The 17,663-nt window shown below is 39.4% G+C and overlaps 1 protein-coding gene across 2 annotated transcripts in view; it reads left to right on the top strand.

Annotated features, from left to right (window-relative positions):
- Nucleotides 1-17,663, top strand: part of Nell1 (neural EGFL like 1) — an 865,354-nt gene that overhangs the window by 89,064 nt on the left and 758,627 nt on the right. For both annotated transcript variants that reach the window (XM_047517024.1, XM_047517023.1), the window contains exon 3: nt 10,735-10,885. In XM_047517024.1, coding sequence (XP_047372980.1) covers nt 10,735-10,885 — 151 coding nt within the window. The remainder of the gene's footprint in view (nt 1-10,734; nt 10,886-17,663) is intronic.

Raw genomic sequence — 17,663 nt, 5'->3', positions numbered from 1 at the left:
TCTGTTTTTTACTCTTTCATTTATTTCTAACTTCAATCCATTATGATCTGATAGAATACAAGATAGTGTCTCTATCTTCTTGTATTTGCTAACATTAGCTTTGTGGCATAATATATGGTCTATTTTAGAGAAGGATCCATGTGCTGCTGAGAAGAAAGTGTATTCACTCTTTGTTGGATGGTATATTCTATAAATGTCTGTTAAGTCTAAATTGCTGATTGTGTTATTGAGATCTATGGTTTCTTTGTTCAATTTTTGTTTGGAAGATCTGTCCAGTGGTGAGAGAGGCGTGTTAAAATCACCTAGTTTTATTGTGTTGTGGTCTATTTGGTTTCTAAAATTGAGAAGGATTTGTTTGACATACATGGATGAGCCACTGTTTGGGGCATAGATATTTATGATTGTTATATCTTGCTGATTTATGCTTCCCTTAAGCAGTATGAAATGTCCTTCTTTATCCCTTCTGACTAACTTTGGCTTGAAGTCCACATTATCTGAAATGAGGATGGATACTCCAGCTTTTTTGCTGAGTCCATGTGCATGGTATGTTTTTCCCCATCCTTTCACCTTTAGTCTGTGGGTATCTCTTTCTATGAGGTGAGTCTCTTGCAGGCAACATATTGTTGGATCTTTCTTTTTAATCCAATCTCCCAGTCTATGTCTTTTGATTGATGAATTCAGGCCATTAACATTCAGGGTTATTATTGAGATATGATTTGTGTTCCCGGTCATTTGGTTCATTTTTAAATTTTTATTTATTTATTTATTCTTTTGACACATCTTGGTTCCTCCTTTATTTGACAGTTCCTTTAGGATATTTCCTCCCTTTGCTGATTTGCTTCTTTGTGTTTTATCTCTTCCTCATGGAATATTTTGCTGAGAATGTTCTGTAATGCTGGCTTTCTTTTTGTAAATTCTTTTAGCTTTTGTTTATCATGGAATGATTTTATTTCATCATCAAATTTGAAGGTAAGTTTTGCTGGGTATAAGATACTTAGTTGGCATCCATTTTCTTTCAGAGCTTGAAAAATGTTGTTCCAGGCCCTTCTAGCTTTTAGGGTCTGGATTGAAAAATCTGCTGATATCCGTATTGGTTTCCCCCTGAATGTAATTTGGTTCTTTTCTCTCACAGCCTTTAAAATTCTGTCTTTATTTTGTATGTTCGGTATTTTCATTATAATGTGCCTTTGTGTGGGTCTGTTGTAATTTTGTGTATTTGGAGTCCTATAAACCTCTTGGACTTGATTTTCCATTTCATTCTTCAGATTTGGGAAATTTTCTGATATTATTTCTTCAAATAGATTGTTCATTCCTTTGGTTTGTTTCTCTAAGCCTTTCTCAATCCCAATAATTCTCAAATTTGGCCTTTTCATGATATCCCATAGTTCTTGGAGATTCTGTTCATGATTTCTTACCATCTTCTCTGTTTGTTCAACTTTGTTTTCAAGGTTAAATATTTTGTCTTCAGTATCTGAAGTTCTGTCTTCCAGGTGTTCTATCCTATTGGTTATGCTTTCTATGGAGTTCTTAATTTGGTTTATTGTTTCCTTCATTTCAAGGATTTCTGTTTGGTTTTTTTTCAATATCTCTAACTCTTTATTGAAATGATCTTTTGCTTCCTGTATTTGCTCTTTTAACTGTCGATTGGTGCTATCATTCAATGCCTGCATTTGCTCTTTCATCTCATCATTCAATGCCTGCATTTGCTCTTTCATCTCATCATTTGCTTCCCTGATCATTTTAATTATGTACATTCTGAACTCCCTTTCTGTCATTTCTTCTGCCATGCTGTCGTTAAATTTTATTGATGTAACATCTAGATTTGTTTGGGGCATTTTCTTCCCTTGTTTTCTCATATTGTTCAGGAATCAGTGGTTCCTTAAGATATTAGATTTCCTCTATTGACTTATAATGTTTCTGAAGATTGCTAGTATATCCCTCTTATCCTTCAGTAGCCTGCAGACTTGGAGGAAGTTGATAATTCGGTGCTCCACAAGGAAGCTGCCTCTCTAGGGATGGTGACCCTCAGGTGGGGATATTCCCTAATAGTGGGCAGAGGTGCCTCCACTTGTTGACCAATGGTCATCCAAAGGGGAACTAGGCTGCAGGCTGAGGCAAGGCCTGTTTATGCCTGTGTCTCTGGTTTTACTGTCCTTGTGGGAAAACCTCCCCCGGCAGGGAAGACTCACCCAATGGGGAGGTCTCGCTGGTCACTTCCCCTCCTAGAGGTTCCCCTCAATCTACAACTACCGCCTGGGCTGGGCTGTCTTCCTCTGCAACGTTCCCAGGGGCCCGGACCTACCTCCTGGGCCTGGGAGCCCTGCCCTTCGCAGACGAGTCTCCTTAGGCTGCCTCTCCTCAGAGAATCTGCCCGCAGTCCTGGAAACTTCGCTCCGCCCCTAGGCGTGTCTCTGTGCGGCTCTTCCAGCAAGAAGCCGGTCCTGGGACCCTGCTATACACCTAATCGCCTGGCTATGCGGCCCCTCCTCTGAGCCACCACCTGGAGCCCCGTACAATAGCTCCAAGACACAGAGACCCGCCACACACCTCTTCCTCCGGACAGCCGCCGGGTTTCCGACGCAGTCACTAGGAGTCCAAGCAACTCACTTTGCGTCTCCTCCTCCCGCCAACCGCCCGTAGCCCTAGGCAGTCACTCCGAGTCCAAGTGACCCGCCCTGTTCCTCCTCCTCCTCGGGGTAGCCCCCCGGGTGTTCAGGAGTGGTCGCTTTGAGTCCAAACAACTCACCACTTGCCTCCTCCTCTGGCAACCGCCTGTGGCTCTGATGCAGTCACTCCTAGACCGAGCGACCCGCTGCGCTTCTCCTCTTCCTCCAGGCAACCCCCCGATGTTTGGAAGCGGTCATTCTGAGTCCAAATAACTCGCCACGCAGCTCCTCCTCTGGCAACCGCCTGTAGCTCTGATGCAGTCACTCCTAGACTGAGCTACCCTCCATGTTCCTCCTCTTCCTCGGGGCAGCCCCCCCGGTGTTCAGAAGTGGTTGTTCTGAGTCCAAACAGCTCGCCACTCAGCTCCTCCTCAGGCAGCCACCCGGAGCCCCAGTGGTTGCTTCGAGTCCAAGCGCTGTGCTGAGCTCCTCCTCTACGATGATCCCAGTTGTCCATGTTTACCGCTCCTGTGGGGGGAGGGGCGTCTCCCCGACCAACTCTACTTCACCAAGTTCCCTGCGTTCTGGGGCTACCGCCCCATCCGGGACGCCTCCCCAACGGGAGAGACTCACCCGGCGGCTTTGAGTTGGTCCCAAGTCTCTCACTATCTCCTCTTTTGAATCCTGAGTCCTGGAGCAACATGAAATGCAGCCGCCCTCTAGTCCGCCATCTTGAAACCTCTACAATGCAGTCTTAATCACTCATCATTTCCCTTTTTTTCCTCTTGTGACTCAAATGAAACTGACATTAGTACTTTATCTCTTTATTTATTCTCAGGCTTCCCCAGATGAGCTGGGGTGGAGGAATGGGGATGAAGGGAATGAGGAATGGAGTAGAGATATGATCACTGTAGGTTGTGGTGATGGTATGGAGAGAGAGCCTAAAGAGGCATCACTGCAGTTTGCTAATTTCTTAATGACAGAGGAGATGAGCTGATTTTCCTTGCTGGTATTGTCAAACATTTATGAAAAAGCTCAGCTGCCTTTCAGTGCCTATCTAATTAGTAAAATTATGGGGGCATCAGAATCTCTTTTGATTGAGTCAGATAGTAATTATAAAAAATTTTGATTAATACCATATGTCACAGAATTCTTTAGGCTCCATTACCCAATGGAGAAGTAGGGAATGCTCAGCTGGTTAATTTTAGGCAGCTCATTATTTTAAGACAGTTTATCTCAACAGGTTGGGGTTGTTTTTGAGTGACTACAGAAGACCTCCTCTCTGATGTATTCCAGAGTCTGGAGTGAAGATATATTGGATTAAACCAACATGGTTGGGGCTGGATCTGTGCTGGGTACTGTAAGAGTGGTGGGATATGTGTTGGTAAGCAGTTCCTCATAGGATTTACAGTCTAGTGAGGAAGATAACCTTGAATAAAATGATCACATACATGGTTGTGATAAGCACAAGGAAGACAAAATATAAGGAACCCAACTAACCTAAGGTGGTCAGAGGAAGTTGGCCCGAGGGGTAACATTTAAGATGGTGCCCAAAAGAGGGAGCGAAGAGAGGGGTCACTGCAGAGGGGAATGCAGCAACATGGGGGGGACCATGGCCTAGGAAGAAGGAAAATAAGGCTTGTGGTGCTGGCTCAGGTCAAAGGTAGATGGAGAAAGGGAGAGGAGAACGACAGGGTGCTGGCATCGCCATAAATGCCACCATTGTTGTCCCTCTATTTGCTTGCCGTGTGACCCTGGGCAGACATTGGCCTTCTCATTGCCTCAGTTTCTTTGCCCACACAGTAGGAGATCTTGCTATTTACCTCCTAAGGGTTGTAGAAAGTTTGTTCATTCATTTACTCAATATTTTTTGAGTAAATAGTAAGTGCCAGGTATTGGGTGTGTGATGGTGATTTGGCCCTTTTCCACAAAGTGCTGACATATTGGTAAATAGCAGACGCAGTGCAGATGAAAGTGTATCCTGTGGAATGAGCCTCCTGGATTGGGCTCTCAGTACCATGACTTCCTAGCCCAGCATTCTTAAGAACATTCTTTAAATTCACATCTGTAAAGGAGAAATAATAATAAGGGCTACCCCTAAGATGGTTGTAAGAGAAATGACATGAGCAGTGTGTTGGCCCTCCACTTGGGCCTGTAATGAGCCACACATTCGCCCGTTATCACGCTGGCTCTGGAGCTAATAGAGTTTTAATGGAATGTTATTGTGCACTTGTTAGTGGAGATGAAAATCCCTTACATATTAACTGGAAGTTTCCTGATGTTCCCTCTACTTTTTGCTTGTGACTTCTGCTTCTTTGAAAGCTGCTTGGATCATTACCTGACATTCTCAAAGATGGGCCGCAAGACCTAACAGTGGGACATGTGCTTCCCTCCCTCATTCCCCACGGCAGGACTTGCTGCATGGATGGTTGACAGTTTGGAATTGGTAAATTTCTTCTGCACTCAGAAATGAAAAGCCAACTGTCAGTTCAAACGAACAAGTGTTGTTTTGCCTTTAGGGACCAATCTTACCACGAGCTTAAGCAAGACTTAGACTAGAAAGATGTGCCTGATCTATATCAGGAGTTTGCCATGTGTGAGGTTCTCATGTAGATATTAAATGTTGTCTGAATTTTCCATCAGTCAAGGCTGAGGCAGGCTGCCCTAATGTGTTAGTTTCTTCAAATTTCTGGCTGCTGTTTCTTTGCTACCTTGATTCATCAATCCTTAGCTGATGCCCCAGTTGGGATTTTGCCTGTTACTCTGCTTTGTGCTAATCTAGTGCTCCTTGGCTGATCAGGGCCCTGAGAATTTGCTCCAATATTAGTTTGAGTTGATGCTTTCCCTACTGGACTTTTAGTGAGAGATATGCTTGCAGAGAAAGAAAAATACCAGGGTACTGTGAAACACATCTTCACAGCGATCCTACAATGCATATCCTATCCATCCTCACACTCCTGCCTGGTGAATGCTTATTCATCTCTTTTGAGTCAGGTTCAATGATGCATCCTCTATGATGTCATGCCCAGTCTCCATAGGCCCCCTCTGCACTGCTTTATTCTGTACCTCTTGTCACTGGGGAACTGTCTTATTATGTATCTGTCCTCCGGGGAAGAAACTGCCTTTTTCCTTTCATTTCCCTAGTGCCCAGCACAGTGCCTGATGCAAAAGAGGCACAGGTATATGTTTGTTGGCAATGAAATTCACCATCCACCACCATCCTCACCCTATAAGTCAGGGAAGAGGGAAATAAAGTTGCTTCTATATTTAGCAGAGAAGAGTATGTGAATATCATTTCATTTCTTTCTTTCTCCACACTCCAGTCTCCTCCCTTCACCTGACACTTTTTTTTTTTATGATGTTTAATCATCACATTAGCAGTTTTAGTCTTTCTTTAAAAATGTCTAGGTAGCACCATTTCCATCCTAGGAAAGAAAAAGCACTTAACCCTTGCTGCTGAGTTAGCATTTCCTAACTAGATCATGCTAAACCTCTGAGTATTTGGAATGACATTATTTTTTTTTACCCTTTTCAAAAATGGAAAATGCTCATCTTAAGTGGTCGTTGTGTGGAACATTACTTTGATACAATGATAGCCTCCAAATATACACCCAGAGGTCACAAGATGAAAAGACTCACAAATAGATCAGATTCAGATACTAGAATCACGTGGCTTATTAAATCAATTTACAGTTCCAGGATGGAGTACATCGGGATAATTAGGCTAGGGTGCAAGAGGAGGCGGAAGGACACCCCACTGATTCCTGAGTTATGCATTGTCCCTATATTCAGTCTTTCCCCTAACCCTCTCTCTTTTCTTCTCCCTGTGCTGTAACAGCTTTCCTGATGATGGTTACAAGGACTGGAGTTCAGGCTAAAAAAAAGGGAGGGAGGGCAGTTCAGATTGGAGCTAACATGCTTGGGGCAAATAATTCTGGCCACAACTATGATCCACCTGTTAATTTGGTGAGTGCTAGTGAGTTTTATTGGCATTTCTCAGGGAGAACCCTTAGGACAGAATGGGAATGGAATGGATGTCAATGATGGGTGTTGAACTTCATGATGACATAGCTGTTATTCTGAAGGAGGCGTGATGTGTACATTATGACTTGGTCCTTCCACCCCATTTTATCTGCAAGCATCATTCTTATTTTGTCCTTTTAATGTATGTTTAGCATGCTTATGTTCCCTTTATTCAATCTGTTTAACACGTTTCACAGGTTTCTAACTTGATAGCTATATTTAACACTTATGAGCTTTATCCATCCTACTTGTTTTTCTTGTTCTCTCTAGCAGAACTGAATACTCTCAAGTAACCCAGCAAATGCACACTGTAGTATCTGAATATGGAAGTGCAGGATTCACTATAGGGTCCCCTTACTTGATTTTCATTGGTTGTTCTTTGAACTCCAGGGAAAAAAGCAGGCTTCAGTAAAGTAGGTGGCATGTCACTGTTTTCAGGAACTGAAAACTTAATATTTTATGTTAATGTAGAAAATCACCAAAGGAGAAAATTTGCAAAATATGTGTTTTACAGATGGAAAATACCCTTTGCACCCCCTTTTGTTACATGGCTAGGAGCAGGGTAAAGCAATTAACAGAAATGAAATAGAGTCTAGGAAAGAACTGGGAAATCATGGAATTTAATCTTGATTTTCAGATGTTCAGTGTTGTGTTCAGAGAGGTAAAGTGTCTTATTTGAGGTACATGGCTAGTTACTTAAAAGACTCAAAGTAGTCTTAGTCCCATCAAACCTGATTCACTGTTCTTACTTGTATGTTCTAAGAAGACACAGGGTTACTTTGTTGTGTTCTTTTATTGGCTGAATTTATTGGCAGAAAGGGCTTTTCTGAAAATGAGAACACACATAAAGTCTCCATGTATCAAAATAGATATTTCTTACATTTCACTCTCTTGAGTGCTAATGGGCTCTCTTTACTTCAATGTGCCAATCATTTATAAAAAGAAATGAGAAAAGTCAGCATAAGAAATGTTCAGCTTTCAAGGAGGGCGGTTGAGCAAAAGCGTGGTAGGATTAGTTCAGACTGTTGGGGGATGTGTGTCCTGTAAAGAGGGAGGCAAATTGGCATCAAATATCATATTCTTTAGTTTGATAGCCATGGGCATTTGAGGACCCATATATTCCTGATTTTCTAAAAGGTACCATACTATTTTCTTATTGTAACTTGTGATTATTTAAAACAATGATATAAATGAGAAAAATAAATGAGAAATGGTTTAATTAATCAATAAATCTTCATTGGATGCCTGTTTTGTGCCAGGCACTAAGAATGGTGGATAAGACAATGAATAAAGGTGTCTTCATTGAGCTTATAGTCTAGGACAGAAAGTGAGGAAATCACATGAAGTAAGAAGCCTGAGACAAGACTGTATACATACTGTAAGGCAAAATAAACTAGTTGTAATCCATATATTATGACAAGTTATATGGAGAAAATAACCAAAGTGGTGTGTTAGAGGGACATTAGTGTATAGCCTGCTTTAGAGAGAGTGACAGGGAGGTTGTATTTGCAGCTGTGCTGAAGGAGAAGGAACCAGGCATGTGGAGAGGTGGCAGAAGATCACTCTGGGGAAAGGGTAGGGTCCAGAGATCTGAGACAGGAGTGGGTGGGGTGTGCTTCCAGCAAACGAGGAGAGTATGAGATGGGAGAGGGAGAGGCAGGCAAGAATCAGTTTGCAGATCACACTAATAAGTGTAAATTTTATCCTGTGATCAATGGGAAGTAATTGGAAAATTTTAAACAGAAAGATGAAATGATTCAGACTTATGCTTTAAAAGAAGCACTTTGGCTGCTGTGTGGAACACGTGGGAAATAAGGCAGTATAGAAGCAAAGAGACTAGTGTGGACACCATTAGTCTGTCCTAGAAAGCAAGGATAGGGGCTTGGGCAAGAGATCTAAGAGTGAAATTAGGAAGAAATAGACAGATTCCAGACACAGAAACCCTCTTGATTCACTCTTGGTTGGACATAGAGGTTAGAGAAATGGAAAGAATCAAGGAGAAGTTCTAATTATTTTGACTTGTGGAACTGGGCATTACCATTTGCTAAGACTGGGAACTTGAGGATAAGATGAAGGATTGGGGAAGAGAAAAGGGGCTCTTTGTGGGCACATACAATTTGAAATGTTTATTAGATAGTCATATAAAATTTGAAATGCTGATTAGACATTCATGCGGGAATATCAAGTTGGAAGTTGAATACATGGTTCTACTACTAAAGGGTGAGTTTAGGGTTGAAGATTTAAATTTGAAGGTCATTGGCCATGGGGCTAGATATTGCCCAAGGAGAACTGAGAGAGAGGTAAGGACACCCATACTCAATATGATATTCATACACCTTTTCTCCAGGAGGCATTGTTGATTAATCATGGCCTTCTATTCACTGGGCTCATTCCTAACTGATGAGTAAAACAGGAAAAAGTCAATATAATCTCAAGAGTCAATTTTTTTTGTCCTAAACATTACATTCTAGGTAGAATTTATCAGGAGCATTTTGCCCAGCAGTAATGATAATAAAAATAAAGTTAATAAAATTTGCTAATATTCTCTAGTTTGCAACTTAATTTGTTCATATACTTAATAAGTTTTAAATACCAACTGGAAAGTTTTCACCTGGGATTATGTAAAAGGCATAGAAGCACTCTTTAAGTGGCTAGCTCTTATCTCAATCCTTGACAAAAGCCGACTGCTCTTAGCAGTAGAGTAGCAAAGGCCTTTCTTCAAGCAGAAAAGCAAATGTCATGTTGGTGAACTTGTGAGGTGGAGAGCTCTGTCTGGCTCAGGTGTCTTTGTGGTACAGGATCCCTTGTTTTCTACCATCCTCAGCCTAGACATTTGCTGCTGGAAGAAGCTGTGGTGTTCTTTCTGTGTCATGTATGCTAAGCAACAATTCGTAGACTTACAAGCTGAGCTAGGAAGCTCTGGGAGGTCCCCTGGATACCTCTTCTATTTGCAGATGAGGAGACTGAGCCCCAAGATGAAGAATTGAAGGATTTGTTTTTTAAAGAAGCCATTCTTTAGGCTGAGATTCTTCAGGGTTGTTATACAAGTTTGCTTTGTGGTATAATCTTTGATGTTCTGTGTTTTTCAAACACTTCTCATGCCGTCCTGGAGAAATTACCAAGTAGTTGTCAGACTTTGAGAAAAAGTGTTTGGGATGTGAGAAGAGACCACCAAATACACCTTTGATGTCCATTTATCATCCTTTGAATAGTCTTCTCTAACTTTGCTCCCTTGGTGCCCCTTTCTGATACCAGGAAATGTATTGTGAAATAATGAGATAACACCCAGTTTGTCAAGGCCAGGGTAAGTCTGAGTATGAAGTGATGGATGTCTGTCATTACGCTGACGTTGGAGAAAGAGAGATTCCTGTTCAGGAGCAGGATTAGCTGGATTCACACACCTCCAGGCCTACTGAATTGGACTCAACTTTAATAAATATTTCATGAGGAAAGTAATTCATTGCATATTTACAGAGAAATTCCAGGCACACTTATAGACCACGAGCATGTTTTGTATTTATTCTTTAAGCAAAGGCAGAGTCATTTACCATTATTAGTGCTAGTAAATCTGTGCTAGGCACAAGGCAAGGACAGGTTTCTTAGATGCATTACGAGGAGAAGGAAAACAAGTGCATGGGAAAATGAGATTGGAGGCTGCTGAGTGGCATTTGGGTTCTGCTGGATCCTAAGATTCTCTGAATTTAGGACACCATTTATTTGACTGCCTCTCACCTTATTTACAGTAACTTAATCTATTTGCAGCAGGTTGAATTGCTCAGTATCCTGTCAAAAATCCATGTCAGAAAATCACTGTCTGACCAATTGTGAACTTGTCAAAGTGACAAGTGGGCACGGTGACAGAGATAGCATTTCTGGGTTTTTCATTGAACGAATGTGGCTGTATGGAGTGGTGAATGGTGCCTGAAAATGGAAACTATTGACAAGAGGAGAAAATGAAAAATGTGATCTGGATCCTTGAATGTGGCATTTTTTAACTGTGATCTTTTCTCTCTTCTTGTGTTCCCTCTCTCCTTTCTTTATTTCTTCTCTACCTTCTCCTTGGTCTTCTCTTTTTCGCCTCCTGTTCTTCCTTCTTGATACTTAGATACAGAAAGAGAGATCCATGCAGCCCCTCATGTGAGTGAGAAATTAATTCAGTTGTTCCGGAACAAGAGTGAATTTACCTTTTTGGCCACTGTACAGCAGAAGCCATCAACTTCGGGAGTGATACTATCCATTCGAGAATTGGAACACAGGTAAGGAAGCTCCACTTTTGAAAATCTACTGAGAGTTAATGGGCTATGCAAGATGCTTTGGAGTTTAGGGGTGGAAGATCCCTGGAAACATTAAGCTAGCTGAGGAATTATTTCTGCTGAACATATTAATGAATTTACTTTGCATTTAGAATTTACTCTGGGCAAAGTGTTTTTCTGATTTGCTCTCCAAGGATCACTAATGAGTATCTTTCTCTCTTGTCTTTTAAAGGTTGACTTTGTTCATGTAAAACCACATTCTATCCACCATATTTAGGTCATCAAGCAAATTAATTAGTTATATTTAATAACCTTCAATAAGAATTTCTTGTGTGGGAGGTGAATAGTTCAAAAGTGTTATTCTAAGGATCACATAAACAAGTAGGGAATGTGGACAAATATCACAAAGCTAGCTGTTAGAGTTCAGGGAATAAAGCAGAGGGATCAATCCTATTGAGGATTGGGATATAAAGGAAAGGCTTCCCAAAGGACCTGTGGTTGTACAAGGAAAAAAGCCAAGTGTTACCTGATAGGTGAATGGGAATGAAAGGGTGGGAAAGAGGTTACCATGATTTTAAGAAGGATCATGCTGGTGAGTACGTGGTTGGGACCTACAAGTGTGTCAGGGGCAGAGATGAGAGTTTGGGATGGGCAGTGAGGGGTGGTATTACAGAGGTAGGTAGAAACCAGATGATTGCAGAACCCCAGTGCCTTGTGGAAAAATTTGGACTAAGGTCCCCATAGGCAATGGGTTTGAAGTTTAAAAAGACTGCACTATTTTGGAGTTAAACCCCTTTCATAAAGTGTTCTAAATGTCTAACAATTCAGTGCCTTGACCACCTTCATGCTAAAGAATAAAAAAGAGTTAATAATAAAGAAATAATAGAGTAGTGTTACAAGGCAGTGTGCAGCTAATTTCAAAATCACGTAAAGGTGTTAAGTTCACTGAATTCACTGGTTAGTGAAGACTGCATAGAGAGACGACTTCAACAGGCAGAATTCCAGCAGGAAAAGGAACAAGGATATATAAAGTTGGAGGAATGATGCAGTCACAGAGGTGAGGAAATATAAGGAAATGCATTTTTTTTAGGGGGGAGGCAATGAATGGACCCATTTGACTGGAACTGAAGGTGTTTCCTTGGACACTTTCAGCATTTGTAGGGACCAACAGTTCGGTTTTTAATGGTTACATTTCCTCTTAGCTTCAAGGGGTTGTGATGTACCCTGAAACTTTTGGGTGGATTTTGTATGCATTATGAACGGTGTGTTTTTGAGTCAGTTTGGAGAAAACAGGGTGATGATGTACGTACATGTTGGTGAGAGATGCAGGTTAGTTTAAAGGTGTTCTAAATGCTGGGGGTTGAATGCTAAGTCAAACCTCAACTTCACAATCATGGAAAGGCTATGTCTTCCGCCCCTAGCCTCGTAAGCCTGGGTGTGAGTGCATCCTTAAAAGGAGGGCCATGCAGTCCAGACTAGAACGCACAGCTTCATTCACAGAGGTGGTATCCTCAAAGCAGAGGAGAAACGTGGAATGGACGCTTTTAGCAGAAAAAGTGTAAGCTTCAGAGTTAGATTGGCAGAGGCTGGAGTTCTAATTCTTGTTGGGTGACATCAGCTATTTAATATCTTGGAACTTCAATTTCCTTGTCTAAAATGTAGGCAATAATTTATTTTGCAGAGTTGCTGTAAGGCTGAAAAAAAAAAAAGACAAAACAAAAGACAGTGCCTGCTGAGTCGCTATTCTTTAAAAAATGCACATTTCTCCTTGTCTTTGTCTTGAGACCTATTTGTTGGATTTCTCTTTTATAATTAAAAAAAATCCTGCTTTAGAAAAGGTTTTTTAAAAAATTAGTGCTGCCACACAGAGTTGTTTGAGATTGTCTTCTCTTATATCCCTAGCAGATTTCTAATAGAACCCAAGGATCATTGAAGGGAGAGTCATCTGACCATTTTTCATTATAATAGGAAAACCTCAGGTATTGACTAATAAATAAGATAAATATGAAGAAATAGAAAATAGATCCTGTTCTCTGGGTTTTACAGTGCTCTCTTCCATATTTGTTTAGCCTAATCAAGGCAAAGTATAAATGATTGTGAGTTTGTAATGCAGTGGCTTTGGATAACAGAGGAAACCTGATTTCCACCTTTAGGAAGATTAAGTTCTAGTTACGGAGACTTGGCATGCAAGAAAATAGAGGGGGGATACATAATGGTACATATTTAGGAATTAATGATGTATAGTAACCTCCCAGAAGTTTCCCATCTGTGTTGAATGAGAATATTTCATTGTTTGGGGGCTTTTTTTTATTATTATTTACCAAGATAACAGAGTCTGTAGGAGCAAATTATCCTGAAGATGTTTGGCCTACACATTTGACCAGGCATAAAATCAGGTGACCATGGACTTCTTTAGTCAGTGGCAGAGGATGTAGGTATCTGGCGGGTAGATTGTGGGCTGGAAGATCAGACACCCAGGTTCTTTTTGTGATTCCCTCCTGTGTGATCCTGATTGTATCACTGTTGATCAGAATGAATTAAACATATTTGCCTTACTGGGATATGATGGGCATTATTGCATTTATAGCTGATTTTTTTGTTTTTATCTGTGAGAGTTTTTAGTATTTTCACAAAGTTATACATTCATCACTACAACCAATTCTAGAAATTTTCGTTATCCCGAAAAGAAATCCTACACCCCTCAGCTGTCCCTCTCAGTCTCCCTATAAGCCTTGGGTAACTGCTAACCTAGTTACTGACTCTATAGATTTGTCTATTTTGTTCATTTTATATAAATAAAGACATACTCGTGGGTGGTCCTTTTGTGACTGGCTACACTTACAATGTTTTCAAGGTTCATTCATCTTGTACTACGTGTCAGTAGTTCATTACTTTTGCAGGATAATTTTGTATTGTTTAAGTACAACATATTTTATTTATCCATTCATCAGTTGGTGGACATTTGAATTGTTTCCACTTTTTAGCTATTATGAATAATGCTGCTATGAACATTACAAAAGTTTCAATTTTTTTATTGGTGCATATTATACAGAATAGTGAGTTTCATTGTGATCACATGTAAGTTTTTGTGTGGACATTATGTTTTCATTCTCTTGGGTATATATCTAGGAGTGGAGTTGCTGAGTTAGGTGTAAACTGTGCATTTATTTGTAGAACAGTTAGAGCGCTTTCCAAAATGAATGCCAGTGGTGTATTTTTTAATTATAGCCATCCTAATCGGTGTGAAGTGATATCTCATTGTGTTTTGAATTAAGTATCTTTTCAGTTCTGATTGTTTATTTGTCTATCTTTTTTGGTGAAATGTTTTTTTCAGATTATTTTCCCAACTTAGAGTCACTTGTCTTTTATAATTGATTTATAATAGTTCTTAATTGATTTATAATAGTTCTTTATATTATAGATACAAGTTCCTAATCGGATATATGATATACATATTTTTCTCATTTGTGTATTGTCTTTTTCTTTTCTTTTTTATTTATTTATTTATTTATTTTTTCTGGTTACAATTTCTTTTTTTTTATTGTAAACAAATGGGATACACATTGTTTCTCTGTACATGGAGTAAAGGCGTACCATTTGTGTAATCATAAATTTACATAGGGTAATGTTGTTTGATTCATTCTGTTATTTCTTCCCTTCCCCCCACCCCTCCCATCCCTCTTTTCCCTCTAAACAGTCCTTTCTCCATTCTTGTCCCCCTCCCTAACCCTAACTCTAACCCTAACACTAACCCTCCCACCCCCCATTATGTGTCATCATCCACTTATCAGCGAGATCATTTGTCCTTTGGTTTTTTGAGATTGGCTTATCTCACTTAGCATGATATTCTCCAATTTCATCCATTTGCCTGCAAATGCCATAATTTTATCATTCTTTATGGCTGAGTAATATTCCATTGTATATATACAATGATGTATATACCATAGTTTCTTTATCCATTCATCAATTGAAGGGCATCTAGGTTGGTTCCACAATCTGGGCTATTGTGAATTGAGCAGCTATGAACATTGATGTGACTGCATCTCTGTAGTATGCTGATTTTAAGTCCTTTGGGTATAGGCCAAGAAGTGGGTTAGCTGGGTCAAATGGTGGTTCCATTCCAAGTTTTCTAAGGAATCTCCACACAGCCTTCCAGATTGGCTGCACTAATTTGCAGCCCTACCAGCAATGTATGAGTGTACCTTTCTCCCCGCGTTCTCACTAACACCTGTTGTTGCTTGTATTCTTGATAATCGCCATTCTAATTGGGGTGAGATGGAATCTTAGGGTGGTTTTGATTTGCATTTCTCTTATTACTAGAGATGTTGAACATTTTTCAATATGTTTGTTGATTGCTTGTAGATCTTCTTCTGTGAAGTGTCTGTTCATTTCCTTAGCCCATTTGTCGATTGGATTATTTGCATTCTTGGTGTAGAGTTTTTTGAGTTCTTTATAGATTCTGAAATTAGTGCTCTATCTGAAGTATGATTGGCAAAGATTTTCTCCCACTCTTTAGGCTCTTTCTTTGCATTGCTGATAGTTTCCTTTGCTGAGAGAAAGCTTTTTAGTTTGAATCTATCCCAGTTATTGATTCTTGCTTTTATTTCTTGTGCTATGGGAGTCCTGTTGAGGAAGTCTGGTCCTAAGCCGACATGTTGAAGCTCTGGACCTACTTTTTCTTCTATAATCTGCAGGGTCTCTAGTCTGATTCTGAGGTCCTGAATCCATTTTGAGTTTAGTTTCGTGCATGGTGAGAGATATGGGTTTAGTTTCATTCTGTTGCATATGGATTTCCAATTCTCCCAGCACCATTTGTTGAAGAGGCTATCTTTTCTCCATAGCATATTTTTGGCCCCTTTGTCTAGTATGAGAAAATTGTATTTATTTGGGTTTGTGTCCGTGTCCTCTATTCTGTACCATTGATCTACCTTTCTATTTTTGTACCAGTACCATGCCGTTTTTGTTACTATTGCTTTGTAGTAGAGTTGAAGATCTGGTATTGCGATACCCCCTGCTTCACTCTTTCTGCTAAGGATTGCTTTAGCTATTCTGGGTTTCTTATTCTTCCAGATGAATTTCATAATTGCTTGCTCTATTTCTGTAAGGAACTTTAATTGGAATTGCATTGAATCTGTATAGCACTTTTGGTAGTATGGCCATTTTGACAATATTAATTCTTCCTATCCAAGAACATGGGAGATCTTTCCATCTTCTAAGGTTTTCTTTAATTTCTTTCTTTAGTGTTCTGTAGTTCTCATTGTAGAGGTCTTTCACCTCTTTTGTTAGATTGATTACCATGTATTTTATTTTTTTTGAGACTATTGTGAATGGGGTAGTTTTCCTAACTTCTCTTTCTGAAGGTTCCTCACTTATATATAAAAATGCATTAGATTTATGAGCATTGATCTTGTATCCTGCTACTTTACTTATGAGTTCTAAAAGTTTTCTTATGGAATTTCCTAGTTCCTCTAAATATAATATCATGTCATCAGCAAATAGGGATAGTTTGAGTTCTTTTTTTCCTATTTGTATCCCTTTAATTTCTTTGGTCTGTCTAATTGCTCTGGCTACAGTTTCAAGGACAATGTTGAATAGAAGTGGTGAAAAAGGGCATCTTGTTCCAGATATTTAGGGGAATGCTTTCAGTTTTTCACCATTTAGATTGATATTGGCCATGGGCTTAGAATAGATGGCCTTTACAATGTTAAGGAATGTTCCCACTATCCCTATTTTTTCTAATGTTTTGAGCATGAAGGGGTGTTGTATTTTATCAAATGCTTTTTCTGCATCTATCAAAAGAATCATGTGATTCTTGACTTTAAGTTTGTTGATATGGTGAATTACATTTATTGATTTTTGAATGTTGAACCAACCTTGCATCCCTGGCATAAAACCTACTTGATCATGGTACACTATCTTTTTAATATATTTTTGTATGCGATTTGCTAAAATTTTGTTAAGAAATTTTGTGTTGATGTTCATTAAGGATATTGGTCTGCAATTTTCTTTCCTTGATGTGGTTCTGTCTGGTTTAGGTATCAGGGTGATATTGGCTTCACAGAATGAGTTTTGAAGGGTTTTCTCCTCTTCTATTTCATAGAAGACTTTGAAGAGTATTGGAATGAGCTCTTCTTTAAAGGTTTTGTAGAACTCAGCTGAGAACCCATCTGGTTCCAGACTTTTCTTTGTTGGTAGATTTTTGATGACTTCTTCTATTTCATTACTTGAAATTGATCTATTTAAATTGTGTATATCCTCCTGGTTCAGTTTAGGTAATTCATATGTCTCTAGAAACCTATTGATGTCTTCGAGATTTTCCATTTTGTTGGAGTATAGATTTCCAAATTAGCTTCTAATTATGTTTTGTATTTCACTCGTGTCTGTCGGGATATTTCCTTGTTCATTCTGAATTTTAATAATTTGAGTTTTCTCTCTCCTTCTCTTTGTTAGTGTGGCTAAGGGTTTATCAATTTTGTTTATTTTTTTTAAAGGACCAACTATTTATTTTGTCAATTTTTCAATTGTTTCTTTTGTTTCAATTTCATTGATTTCAGCTCTGATTTTAACTATTTCCTGTCTTCTACTTTTAGTGTTGCTCTGTTCTTCTTTTTCTAGGGCTTTGAGTTGTAGGTTAGGCCATTTATTTGTTGATTTTTTTTTTCTTCTTTTATTGAATGCGCTCCTTGAAATAAATTTTCCTCTAAGTACTGCTTTCATAGTGTCTCAGAGATTTTGATATGATGTATCTTTGTTCTTGTTTACCTCTAAGAATTTTTTTATT

Source organism: Sciurus carolinensis, chromosome 11 (genome assembly GCF_902686445.1).
Source record: "Sciurus carolinensis chromosome 11, mSciCar1.2, whole genome shotgun sequence".
NCBI classification, from domain to species: domain Eukaryota; kingdom Metazoa; phylum Chordata; class Mammalia; order Rodentia; family Sciuridae; genus Sciurus; species Sciurus carolinensis.
Note: the sequence above shows the minus strand (reverse complement) of the source record. Positions and strands in the feature narration are given on the sequence as shown.